This window comes from Hylobates moloch, unplaced genomic scaffold, assembly GCF_009828535.3.
Source record: "Hylobates moloch isolate HMO894 unplaced genomic scaffold, HMol_V3 SCAFFOLD_13, whole genome shotgun sequence".
Classification (NCBI taxonomy): domain Eukaryota; kingdom Metazoa; phylum Chordata; class Mammalia; order Primates; family Hylobatidae; genus Hylobates; species Hylobates moloch.
In genome coordinates this window covers 102,236,045-102,250,026 of record NW_026652288.1, presented here as the reverse complement: position 1 = coordinate 102,250,026, position 13,982 = coordinate 102,236,045, and the positions used below count along the sequence as shown (strand labels likewise).

At 40.7% G+C, this 13,982-nt stretch overlaps 1 protein-coding gene across 2 annotated transcripts in view; it reads left to right on the top strand.

Annotated features, from left to right (window-relative positions):
- MB21D2 (Mab-21 domain containing 2) overlaps positions 1 to 13,232 on the top strand; it is a 120,145-nt gene extending 106,913 nt beyond the window's left edge. Inside the window, exons 1-2 of one of the 2 annotated variants that reach the window (XM_058426707.1) lie at positions 9,065 to 9,098; positions 10,399 to 13,232. In XM_058426707.1, the coding sequence (XP_058282690.1) occupies positions 10,401 to 11,663 (1,263 nt within the window). In that variant the 5' untranslated portion in view covers positions 9,065 to 9,098; positions 10,399 to 10,400 and the 3' untranslated portion in view covers positions 11,664 to 13,232. Of the gene's footprint in view, positions 1 to 9,064; positions 9,099 to 10,398 lie in introns of those variants that run through there. The other variant, XM_032171919.2, reaches the window with a different exon arrangement.
- Positions 13,233 to 13,982: the final 750 nt, after the last annotated feature.

The window sequence follows — 13,982 nt, the reverse complement described above, 5'->3', positions numbered from 1 at the left end:
CCTTCAAATTAAGGCTCTGATGCTGGGTTAAAATAACAAATTAGACTACGTATCTGAATATGTGGGAATATTTTCAGAGTTTCTTCTGGGAACCTGAAAGAATTTCAAGGATGCTGTTGTGATTAAAACACTTGTGGAATGTTCTTTGAAAGTTGTCTAGGAGCTAAGTGTGCAACACATACGCACATGCACATGCGTGCACGCACATAGCTGTGTGTCTCAGCACTAAGTATCTTTTTATAATGTCATTTATAATCATCTCTTTCCTATGATCCTTGACCCGTTTGCTCATATACTTTATTCCCCAGAGATGACTAAAGTCAGTTTTTAATCTGCTCTAGAAATCTGTTTACTCCAAAACAGAATTTCTTCCATTTTTGGGTGGAGAAATAAATTTCTGCTTACTGTTTCCTATACTGTTTATGTGGCAGTTCTAAAGGCCCAAGGTATAACATTGTTTATTTTCTCCTAGGAAAGCCCATTTAATGCAGGAAAGCAGCACAGGATCAACTTGAATTTGGATCCCAGGTCAGCTGTCATGGCCATAAAATATTTATTTGGCTGCTATTTTTCTTAATTTCCTTATCTGCAAAATGGGGACACTAGGCTGTGCATGGTGGCTCATGCCTCTAATCCCAGCACTTTGGGAGGCCTACATTGGCGGATCACGAGGTCAAAAGATCGAGACCAGCCTGGCCGATATGGTGAAGCCCCGTCTCTACTAAAAATACAAAAATTAGCCAGACGTGGTGGTGCGCACCTGAGACCCAGCTACTCAGGAGGCTGGGACAGGAGAATCGCTTGAACCAGGGAGATGGAGGTTGCAGTGAGCCGAGATTTTGCCACTGCACTCCAGCCTGGGGACAGAGTGAGATTCTGTCTCAAAAAAAAAAGGGAGGGGGGACACTATTGCCTGCTTGAAAGGGCCAAGAAGATTGAACGAGATGACACAGGTAAAGCATTCGGCCTGTGCTGTAGTGCATGGTAGTGGCATGAATGTTTGTGCCCTTCTCAGAGGGTCCTCGTCATGAGATGTATGTACTTCAAACGTGTACTATCAGTTCAGCTCTTCTTTTGCTGTTATGTGTGTCATTGCTGGTGCTAGTTATCTCTTTGTAAAATTGGTGAAGTTGGCTGGAGGATGTGACAGCAGCGGGGCTGCAGGTTACACATGACATAGAGTAGGCCAGATGAGAAGGAAGGGCAGCATCCAGCCTTTGGGCGTAATGCTCAGATTATGGTCTTCTTACAGCCACTGTGACTGGGCCCACACTGGATGGTCATAGGTGGCTATAGAAGTCTACGTTATAGTTGCCTGTCTTAATTAGTAGGTTCTTGGGATGGGCAGCCACCTCGGAAGACATCTATACTGTGACTCCATCCCTGCTGAAGATTCTGATTGATTGTCTGTTGGGATAGGAAAGGTACTGCCTCCACAGGCAGCATTGCTAGAACATTCTGCCGGATGGATGAGTTTACAATATTACACTGAAAACTTCTCTCTATATGTTCTACTTAGTGAAACCACACAGGTAAATTCCGTTTCTTCTTTACTAGCACAGCTTATCAGATATTTGAAGATGGCTCTCATAGCCTTTTTGAATTTTCCATTTTTCAGGCTAAATAGTTTTCACTCCTCCTCTTCCTCTTCTGCATTTTGGCTAGGACCTTATTCATTTCCTTCAGTGCTATTATCTCAATTTCTAATGGTATCTGATTAGTGTGGGAGCTGTTCATGCAGCATATCACAGATTCCCAGTTCTCCCAGCATGTGGTAGAATCGTGCTTTCTTTCATGGGTGTGGATGGGACCATGGGACTAGTTTTGACCAATGATTTGTGTATGAAAATGATGCATGTCATTTCCATACCAGAGCATTTAACTGCCAAAAAGAGAACCCCCAGAGCCTTCTTCTCCTCCAGCAGAGTGACTGTGAAGTTCTTTCTAGACATGGCTCGCTCTATCCATCTGGGTCCTCGATTAAGGAAAGAAATGTGCCCCCAATCCCTCCCACCGCACTCACCCTTGATGGTCATCTAGTGAATGAAAAATAAAACTTGGTTGTTTTGAGTCACTGAGATACTGGCTTTGTTACTCAGCATAACTTCACCTGTCCTGATGGATAGAATTAGCGTTTGGCTTTCTCACTGAATCATCAGCATTATGCGGTGGGGGCGGTGTCTGTTTCTCTTCACCTTTGTCTCTTCGGTGTCTAGCACAGCACTGGCTCATAGGAGACGCTCATACTTACTGTGAGAATAAGTAAAATCTGAGTTTTGAATCCCGTCTTTATCCTTGTTGCAATTTCTTAGACTTGGCCTACTTCATTATTTTTCTTCTAAAATGTAGACTTCTCCCTTCTCCTCCCCAATTAAGCACAGCTTTCCAGTTTCGGAGTAATTAAGTAGTTTACATACACATCTCAGCATGAGAAAGGAATGGAAACCAGACCCAGCTGGGTCCTGGGCAAAGGGTCAGTGATGGGGTACACTTGACTTCATTCAGAGCATCTCCATCACAAGCTTATGGGTTCTTGTGAAGATCACGAGAGCATTAATGTGGTCATCCCTGATATATTTCTGTATCCTTATGTAGCTGTTTGACACCATTACTCTTGCTTTTCACTTACTTTTTTTTTTTTTTTGGCCTTTCAAGAATGATGAGCCTTCTGAAGTGAACACTCTTGTTATAAATTGTCAGTCTGTAACTTTTGTACCCTATTGTGACTTTGGGAAGCTGCTAGGTAGGGCTAATAAGACTCTTGAGTCTTGCCAGTAAGTTCTGAATGGCAAAAACCATGAGTTCTTAAACTATCCTAAGTACTGAAAAGAAAGAAAAGTCAGGACTTATTTGATGGGAAAAAATATATTGATAATATATCGATATGTGTATGCATGTGCCAACAAACCCTGTTTACTGATTACCAACTAAGCACAAAACTACACACTAAGAAATTTGTTGTGCATTTTCTGATTTTATTCCTGTGGCCACCCAACAAACTTGTACCAGTTGTTATTCTACAATTTTGTTTAAGGAAACCAAGGCCCACAGTAGTTGATGTTGGTCATGAATGAATTGGACTCGAATCCAGGTCTAACTCATGTTCATTCTGTTTAAAATAGCTTAGTAGACTTTGATAAAGCCCACCAATTTTTAAGACCTTTAGTTTTAATTTTTAAGAAGGAAAATAATGGAAGATCAGAGAGGCATAGATTATTAGAAAACACTTTTATACACATATGCTGACAGGCTTTCATATTATATTGTGCAGCAAATTCCATAATCTTAGGTTATGGTTAATGAGGTATTCAAGTTGATTGAAAGAAGTGGTATACACAAAAAGCAGGTGCCTTCTAATCTAAAGTCTATACTAGCAATGCAGCAAAAAAATCTTGACCACAAGGAGGTTATAGATGTCACTTAAGATAGGATCTTTCATTTGTGCTGCCTTTTCGTGAGTTACTGTGCCAGATGCTTCACGGTTGACCCTTGAACAACACAGGTTTGAGCTGCACAGGTCCACTTATAGGTGGCTATTTTTCAATCAAATGCAGATTGAAAATACACTATTTGCAGGATATGAAACCCACTTATACAGAGGACCAACTTGTTGTATAAGTGGATTCCACACGGTCAGCGATGGGACTTGAGTAGGGACACATTTCAGCATATGTAGGAGCTCCTGGGACCAAGGGACGATTGTGTATTGTTGTCTTGTTGAGGAGGAAAGATACACCATGAACACAGCCCACGATGACAGTAGGTGTGGAAAGTGCTAATTTAGTTCAGGTTAAGACCCTCCACTAGGATGTACAGGTTGTTCATTCCATGGGGTACCTGAGTGAGAGGACAAGAAAGAGCTAGAATCCAGCCTGCCCTCTGCCTGCCACCCTGTGTGTCGTGCCACACGATGGCATCCACTCAGAGGAAGCAGCCTTGACTAGCAGCAGTCTTGGTACAGCCAGGGGAGAGGATACTTCATTCATTTCCCTTCATCTAACATGTTTTGTGTGCCTTGCATGGGCTAGAGGCTTTAAATAGATTATCTTGTTTAATTAAATCTTTAAAATAACTCCGTGGAATCTGTGTTATTTGCTCTTCCAGTTTTATGTGTGGTAGGAAAAGGGGCGAACATATGGGGAAAATGAGCTAAATATCTACGATGTGCTTAGACACTTCATAGCAGTCCTGTAAGGGTGGGTTTTTATATGCATTTACTTTTCATCAATTTGTTTGTTTTTTAATAGATAAGGAATTGGAAGCTCAGAGAGGTTAAGTAATTGGTCAGCCTCACTTAAATAGTAAATGACAAGCCCAGAATCCAAGCCCAAGCCTATCGTGAGTCCAGTGTTCTTGCATACATATCAGTATCAAAATGGGGAAATATTAAGAAAGACTCCTTTGGAGAGACCTCTTTTAAATTAGCCCATTACTATATATATATATATATTCTGGTCAATAGGGCATTGCCATTACCATACGTGAATTAATCAGTTTTCTAAAAAAATAAAATTATATGCAGTTGTCTCAAATTATGCAAAATAAAGCAGACTCTTTGACATATAGAACATTATCATAATTGTGAGTACTAATAACTCAGAATATTATTGAAAAACTGGAAAGCTCCGTTTTTGTCTTCTGTATTTCCAGGGTCTTACAGTCTATTTGGGAATACTAATGGCTCTATCAAGGCAGACCAGGCCCATTCTTCTTTATGATAAATGTGGATGGTCAGACATGTTCTGCCAGTTGTCCCAGGTCCCACTAAAGATTTGACCAATAAAAATGCAAAACTGGCACATTGCCCTGAGACCTCCGCTACTTCCCTCTTAAGCCATTGTGCATTGTCATGGGGAGATCAGGACGTATGTGCCATTCTGGTCTTTGTGCAAATGTTGGAATGCAACAGTGCTGGTAATCTGTCACTAAGGCCGTATGACCCCAAATGAGAGATTTCTCCTCTTGGAACCAGTTTTTCCTTCAGATAGATGATTTCTGGGCATGAACGAGGAAAGGCCTAAAATCTTTTCCAACTGGGGTCATTAAGAATTTCATGGATTAGTGACTTTCTTAGAAAAAGGTGGCCATGCCCACGTCTCAGACGTTTCTCAGAATGTCAAGTAAGCTTGACAAAAATATTTCCGTCCTGGAAACATAAACCATAATATTTTTATAGGAAGGTTTTATATTGTTTATTGTCAACCAAGGAGACTTACCCTAGGGGAGGCATCAGAATGAAAGATGGACTTTGTCAACATCATCCCACCGTGTACCCTTCCTGCCATTAAAACCCACTGCCGGAATAAGGCACTGTTTGTTGCTGGTATGTGCTACATGAGTTGGAGCCAAAAAAGGAAACTCTTTTATATGAAACAATGAATATTACTGAGATATTCAGGCTTATAGTCAAAGGTATATAAAAAGATAAAAGTTATCTAATTTTGTAACTTTACTTATAAGACATAAAAATTTTACTTCTTTTATAAACCTTTCTCCCTTCAACATATGTGTGTGTGTGTGTGTGTGTGTGTATCTGTTTTAAAGAAATCTATACAAGTATTATTTTGACTTATCTACTTAGTATTTCTTGAACTCTCTATTTGAGTTTTCACAGACTTACTGGGGTGGGGTCGTAAAGACAACAGGAAATGATACTTAGTTTTTGTGCTCTAGTATTAGCAATCTGGCATTATATGTTTGCATGATGAAGGTTTGCAGTTTCAAGTTAGTGGAATATGATATAGTTTTATTCACTAGAACATAAAGAAGTCAGGGACAGAGTTCCACTTTTCACTTGGTATTCTAAAGATAATCAGCAAATAACTGAAAGCATGACATGAAACACATTCCTTAAACTTAGGACCTGAGTATCTATATAAAAGGGTACTATTAAGAAATTCTTAAGTAAAAACTCTAAAATATATCAAAACCAAGAAATGGAGAATTACAGGAAAGGAGGTTGAGTGGCAGTTTTACTTAAGAGCAAGCATATGCCAGTGCCTCCATGAAAAGAAGAGACCCACCCAAGGGAATAGCTATCCTCTATCCTTCCTTTTTTGTTTTGCTGCTAACAAGCTCAGTGGTGTATGTGCATCTTCCTTCTGTTCCCACTCGTAGCTTTGGATAATCTAACAGCTAAACAGCCAGAGTCACTAGATCTTATCCTCCAGTAATTACACAGAAAACCTCAGATCATTGCAGAGATGGCACTTGTTGGAACTGATGCCTACAGTGAAAGCGTACAGTTGAAAATTTTCCCTCCTCTGTCTTTTTCCCTTCCAGCCCTGTGTTTTGGTTGCATGGCAACCCATCTGCCATGATAGCTGATGTCAGCTCATTTTCACTTAAACTTAGCCCAGGAAAGTTTTCAAGGAAGACATTTGGGCTTGTATAACGCTGGGGAAGGTTCGAGTTGTGTTACCATATCTTTTGTAAAATTGCAGACTAATGGGCTCAGGGAGGCTAAATGGAAATGTGGATGTAAGAAGGGATTAGCTTCTGGAACAGTGTGGCCTTAGGGACTTTGTTTCTTATAGGGGCTTAGTAAATGTGTGTCTGCAACATTCTCTCTGCTGCTAAAGGGCTTTCTTCACTTTAAAAGGAATAAGAAGTGTTCAAAATTACCCTATCTCCTGAATATTCAAATTTAGCCAAATACTTGATGTTGACTCCTTTGAATAAAGGGTCAACATTTTAACGAGATGCATGAGCATCAGTTGGGGAGAAAGAGAACCTTTTATCATTGGCAGGAATTTTCTAGTGTATATATTGACAAGTGAAAACAGGTTAAAACTTCTTAAATCCAGCAGAGGGCAGAAGGGAGTTTTAGCTTACCCAAGACTCTCCAAACAAGATAGTGACAATCCAAGGCAAAATTCAGTGGCACTTTTGTAGACAAATTATCTCTAGGTTATTAATGCACAAGTTACCCTGATTATATAGACAAGTCTTAGCTGGTGGGCTCAAAGCCAGTTTTTTTTTGTCCAGGACAAAAGGATATATAGGATTTTGAGTTAGTTACACCTAAGAGGAGACAACAGTGTGGTACTCAAATAACAATATCACTTTAATAGATTCAGATCTTATTTACTAACCACAACACAGCATTTCACAGTATTTCTCACATATATTTATGGTATTCTGAATGCTAGAATGAAAGGATGTTTGAAACAATGAAGAGTAAACGATTTCATTATCAAATATATCTCACTGAAACTGACTGTTCCGACATGTGAGTTCATAAAATAACGAAAATGATTTTCACAACCTAATCTGGAATCTGTGAAATCATTTTTATCCTTTAGGCAACAACCAAAACGTGGGGTGGTAGTATTTCTTTACATGGCAAGGATGAGATTAATATTAAAACATAATGACATTTGAGAAATGGATCTTTGTCTTGGCATTTATAAGAACTTTCAATCCGGATTAAGTTTGGCTTTAAAAAAAAAAAAACAGTTTAAAAAGGAAAAACATATCTTCCATGCTGAAGACGGTTTTTGTTTGGGTAGTAGGTAGTATCTTCTGTTTTGCTTGGATAGTATTTAGTGTAGTATGTTGGGTTTCTCAGGAAGCAGCCTCTGAAATGGAGTTAGGATGTTTATGAAGCTGCACCCTTGGGATTTACACCTGTCGAAGTGGGGAAGGAAGCAGGTTCAAGTAGGAGAAACTGAGCTTCCCTGCAGGCGCATCATTTGCCACAGCCAAGCCCACTGGGAACTCAGAGTTTGAGTGGCCCTTCAGAGTATCCTAAGCTGGGACACTCCCACACCGATCAGTTATTGGATGTGCACCTGCAACCCCCATCCCAGCCACAGGACCTGACCCTGGCTAAGATGGCCTTTTGCAGCTGAGACAATCCTTAAGGGATAGCATTTAAGCAGCTGGGATAAGTCCTTTATTGAAGAGGGACCTGGATGCCGCATCACAGTGCAGAGAGTCTGAGAAACAGCCAAGAAGTCAGGTTTGCTGGATGTTCTTTCTGATGAATTGTTGACACTATACTGTTGGCTAACTTATGGTTTTAAAAAGAAAATGATAACTTGCCATATTTCTGTATGTAAGGAAATGGTACTAAATAAAAGACATTTTCATGGTTAATGTGGTTTGGAAAATAGGATTTTAAAGAGTGAAAAAGAGCACATTTTAATAAATGAGCATTACATTTTAAAGTATAATTGTCTTAGTTCATTCAGGCTGTTATGTCAAAGTACCTAGACTGAGTAGCGTATAAACAGCAGGGATTTATTTCTCACCATTCTGGAGGTCAAGAAAGCCAAGATCAAGGTGCCTGCAGATTCATTGTCTGGTGAGGGACGGCTTCCTGGTTCATAGATGGCTGTCTTCTCGCTGTGTCCTCACATGGCAGAAGGGGTGAGGCAGCGCTCTGAGGTTTCTTTTATAAGGGTGCCAGTCCCACTCAATGAGGGCTCCACTCTCACGCCTGATGACCTACCAGAGGCCCCAGCTCCTAATACTATCACATTGAAAGTTGGGATTTCAACATGTGAGTGGGGCACAAACATTCAGAGTATAACAATAATAGTAACAAAACACATGCATATGGTTTATTTGAGTTGGGGTTGTCCTATGAAGAGCAAACTATGAATTACAATGAATAATGGAATATTCTAATAGTTTGTGGTAGGTCTTTATGATCTTTGGGGAAACACTGTTAAATAAATCACGGGATGACGCTGGTAGTTTGTCAGATAATCAAGCATAAGCAAGTATATAACGAAGGAGGGAAAATGTATATGTTGTTTATGGAACAGTCATTTAAGTCTAGCCTTTAAGTATTTATGGTAATTCCATCTATTAATGCTATCTACCTATTAATTTCATGCATTTTTTCCCTTATCATTTAGTCATAGCTTCAATTATGTTCCTAATGCATGCACGGAGTCTTCTATGCCTGCTTAATGCATGAGACATGGTTCTCAAAAGGACTCACAATCTCATCAGAAATCACGTTCGTTATGTAACAAACCTGCACATTGTACACATGTACCCTAAAACCTAAAGTATAAAAAAAAAAAAAAATATCACCACCAATTGAATCAGAAACATACACAGTTCGGGAAGATGTCACGCCCATGGTGCGGAGTTTTCTAAATTTAATTTTCTCTTAGAAGTTTCAGTTTTATCATTGGCAATAAATATTGTCAGTAGTTTCCTTGAAGCCAGGCTCATTTTGTTCATTTTAGAAGAAAATGTCTGCCAAATACCCAAATCTAAATAGCCCATAGTTTTCCGTTGTTCTTTAAAGTAAAAATGGTGTTCCATGAACAAAGAAGCCAGTTCAGCTCACAACTCAGTTACGCGAGTGCTTTTCCTGAAAACAGATTTCCTATTTCGGCATGAGGAAGACAGATTTTATGGTTATTTCCATTTCATCACACAGACTATTAGGAAGATAGTCTTTCTAATGGCTCAGAGGTTGAGATTCAATAAAATAACTTATTTGTCTTCTCCATCAAGGATTTTCTTAAGTAAAACTTGGTTTTTTTTTTAAATTGCTAATGCATGTCAGTGGTAAAGAACATACTGACTGCTATTACAGTTTGGCATCAGTGTCTTGGCTGCTGCTAAGGCACTGGCAATTTTATCCTCCCTTGTTTTTGTGCCATTAGTACAATGGCAACACAGTAAAAAAGTCAAACAAGACTGGGCGTGGTGGCTCATGCCTGTAATCCCAGCACTTGGGGAAGCCAAGGTAGGAGAATTGCTTGAGGCCAGGAATTTGAGACCAGCCTGGCCAACATAGCAAGACCCTGTCTCTTGAAAAAAAAAAAAAAAGTCAAACAATGTGTTAGTATTATTATAAAGAGAGTTATGAACTCATTACCCCTGAAAGTGTCTCCAGCCCACACTGAGAACCGCTGGTACAACGAAGAGTGTAAATGCAAAGAGCCTGGGGAAAGAAAACCGCTTTGGCAATAGATAAAAAAGGCCGAACCTCCTATATGATGACAGGAGAGATGGAGAACAGGGAAGGAAGTGAGAAACCCCGGCAGAGGTTCCATGGAAAAGATTTGGCAGTAGAAGGGCAGCAAAGAGTTGAAATTTACCGAGGTTTTCAGTCTGCATAACTGAGTGGATGGCAATTCCATTAACTGAGATGATGACTCGGGGAAGAGGGGCCCTGGTTTATTACTGAAAGTGATACTGCTTTTCACTGAGAGAGAAAAATCTACCATAATTCTTCCATTTGGAAAAGGGTAGATTCTAGCACTAGTGAGAAAGTACTGTTGGCCAGGTCTGTGCAGCAGCCTGAGATCTGATTGAGTACTGATAATGAATTCTGGTTCTTGGAACGTCGGAGCATTGTGTTCATGCATCAGACTCTTATGTCTGTGCTTCCTATAATGGTGTTGTTTTTTTCTTCTTTATTTCTAGGAATGGTGCAAAAGCTGGACCAAAAGCTTCCAGTGGCTAATGAGTACCTGTTGCTCTCTGGAGGTGTCCGGGAAGGTGTGGTGGACCTGGACTTAGATGAGCTTAATGTCTATGCCCGGGGGACTGACTATGATATGGACTTTACCCTCTTGGTGCCAGCCCTCAAGCTGCATGACCGTAATCAGCCTGTGACACTCGACATGCGCCACTCAGCCTTGTGCCACTCTTGGCTGAGCCTTCGGCTCTTTGACGAGGGGACAATCAGTAAATGGAAAGACTGCTGCACCATTGTAGATCACATCAATGGTGCCACCAACTACTTCTTCTCACCTACCAAAGTGGCTGACTGGTTCTATGATTCTATCAGCATTGTCCTATCAGAGATACAGAAGAAACCCCAGCGAGGGATGCCAAAGGTGGAAAAGGTGGAAAAAAATGGGACCATCATCTCCATCATTCTGGGTGTAGGGAGTAGTCGCATGTTGTACGATATTGTCCCTGTGGTATCTTTCAAAGGTTGGCCTGCTGTGGCCCAGAGCTGGCTCATGGAGAACCACTTTTGGGATGGGAAGATTACTGAGGAAGAGGTCATCAGTGGGTTTTACTTGGTGCCTGCTTGCTCCTACAAGGGTAAAAAGGACAATGAATGGCGGCTGTCCTTTGCCAGGAGCGAGGTGCAGTTGAAGAAGTGCATCTCCAGCAGCCTCATGCAGGCCTATCAGGCCTGCAAAGCCATCATCATTAAACTGCTGTCCCGGCCCAAGGCTATTAGCCCCTATCATCTGCGGAGCATGATGCTCTGGGCCTGCGACAGACTTCCTGCCAACTACTTGGCTCAAGAAGACTTTGCCGCCCACTTTTTGCTGGGCCTCATCGATGACCTGCAACACTGTCTGGTCAACAAGATGTGCCCCAATTATTTCATCCCTCAGTGCAACATGCTGGAACACCTGTCTGAGGAGACAGTCATGCTTCACGCCCGGAAGCTGTCCTCTGTGCGCTCAGACCCGACAGAGCACTTGCGCACCGCCATCGAGCACGTCAAGGCAGCCAACCGGCTGACACTGGAGCTCCAGAGGCGAGGTAGCACCACCAGCATCCCCTCCCCACAGTCCGACGGAGGGGACCCCAACCAGCCCGATGACCGTTTGGCAAAAAAACTGCAGCAGCTAGTGACTGAGAACCCGGGAAAGTCAATCTCTGTCTTTATCAATCCTGACGATGTCACGAGGCCCCATTTCAGAATTGATGACAAATTTTTCTGAGTGTTAGCTGACTTTATTTTTTCCTGATTCTTAAACTCTGATAATGTGTCGTGTGGTTCGTGATGCTATCTTTCTGTTTTTTACATATCCAGCCTCGATTGGATTTGTTAAGAACAAATTTTAAGTTTCCTGGTTCTGCAGGATGGTGCAGGCTCTGAAACAGTATATTACTATTTCATATTCTGCCTCTGATTTCGTTGTTTACTTTTTGTAGTTATTGTCATGCTCCTTAGTTTGTTGGAGTTTTTTTTTTTTTCTTTTTAAGGAGATCTTGAGCCATAGATGAAAATGCCCATGAGTCCTCTTGCTTTTTTCTGTTTCATACTTGGTGCAAATTTGTCCATGGGTATGGGGAAACACATCTCTTTCTGACACTTAACGATTCTATCGTATGATTTTTATTATTTTGTTTTTGTCTTTTTTCTTATGAGCTTTCACCACTACTGATATTTGAGAATCATATGAACCTGGGAACTACCTGGATTTATTGATTTTGACCAGTGACCGGAGGAGTTTCCCCCGTTTCCAGCAAACAATGTAAACTTTGAAAGTGATGATACTACAAATTGTGTTCTGGAGCAACTTCATTGAATGTAATTGTCCTCAAATCAGAGAACACTGGGTGGTTTGAAGGGTGCGTTTGACAGTTTTCCAAACAGAATTAAGGTTTCCAAATGTTAGTTTTAGCATATGTAATTATTTGAAGCCTTATTTAAATCCTATTAAAGAACATACCATTATAATTATTATTTGCACTAATCTTTGCCATTGTCAGAATTGCAAAGTGTGTTTCAATATAAATTAACAATCACTCTTGAAATTCTATCATTTTTTCATTTTGCCCATTTCTCTCGATCAGTGGAATGATTCTTTGCATTTGCTTAGTTCTCCTTCAGTTGTGGTGTCCTGTTTTTCCCTCTTTGATATTCCTGGTTCCTGTCTTACTGAGAGAAGTTGTTAAAGCTTTATACATGTTGACTCCATCTAAAGCTGGGGAAAATATACACTGGATAAAGTAGGTGTCTTTGTATTTATTTCTTTTGGGGTCATAGAGGTAAGCTTTTTTGTAAAGTCTCTACTCTTCCTGAGAGTTTTGAGGAAAACTGTCAGGAAGAACTTATAATCCCCAAAGAGAAGATGCCACGTCTGTTCAAAAGCAGGTATTGCCATAGAGCAGGATCCAGGAAATATCTGTGGGTGGCAGCCTTGGTAGGGAGGTGTCCTGTCTTCATGAGTGAAGTTACTTGCCTGACTTAGGTGCTGGAAGTTACTGGCTCCCTGTTTTGGTGTGGACTCATGGCAAGCTGGTGTTTAAGAGGTCAGGAGGCCTGCTGATCTTTCAAAGGACACCCATGATGTCTACTCATGGAAAGGTCAAATAACGTGTTCATTTTGGTCTTGAATGTCCAAACTCATGGGTTGGATTTTGGCCAATTGAAATCAGACATATGCAGTCTTGGGTTTTTGCATGGAAATTAATGTAATGCTTATAAATGAAAATGAAAACATTCAACCATCTAAGTCAAACACAAAAATAATAATAAAAAAAGAAACATACTGGCCTTGAAATTTTGTTGTTGTTAGTTTGTAATCTGGGAATTATTTTCTTATTAGTATTATATTCGTATATTTATATATTAGTATATTTTCTTATTAGTATTATACTAACAGCGATTTTCAATAAATACGGCCATGGGCTTGCTAGTGTCTTTCAGACCAGTTGTGAACATCCAACATCCAACATTCAGTCTTCCTCTTTCCCCCGTTTTACTACTAGTGTCTGTCCTCCACATCATCCTTGTCCTTATCAGGAAATGATTTCATCCCTAGCACTGAAAATGCGTCATAACTGGAAAAGCCGATCTGCACAAACCATCTCCCTGGCCACACCGTTAACAAGGGACACAGAATGTAAGCTGCTCCAGTCAGGGACACGCTCAGCATTCCAAATTGGAATGCCGGGACAGAAACATACACTCTCCCTGGATATGGAGGAGAAAGCATTTGGATTCTTTTGCTACTAACAACTATCACACAATATTTATTTATGTATTTATTTATTTTTAATATACTTTAAGTTCTGGGTTACATGTGCAGAACGTGCAGTTTTGTTACATAGGTATATACGTGCCCTGGGTGGTTTGCTGCACCCATCAACCCATCACTAATGCTATCCCTCCCCCAGGCCCCTATCCCCTGACAGGCCCTGGTGTGTGATGTTCCCCTCTCTGTGTCCCTGTGTTCTCATTGTTCAACTCCCACTTGAGAGTGAGAACATGCGGCGTTTGGTTTTCTGATCTTGTATCACGCAATCTTGAC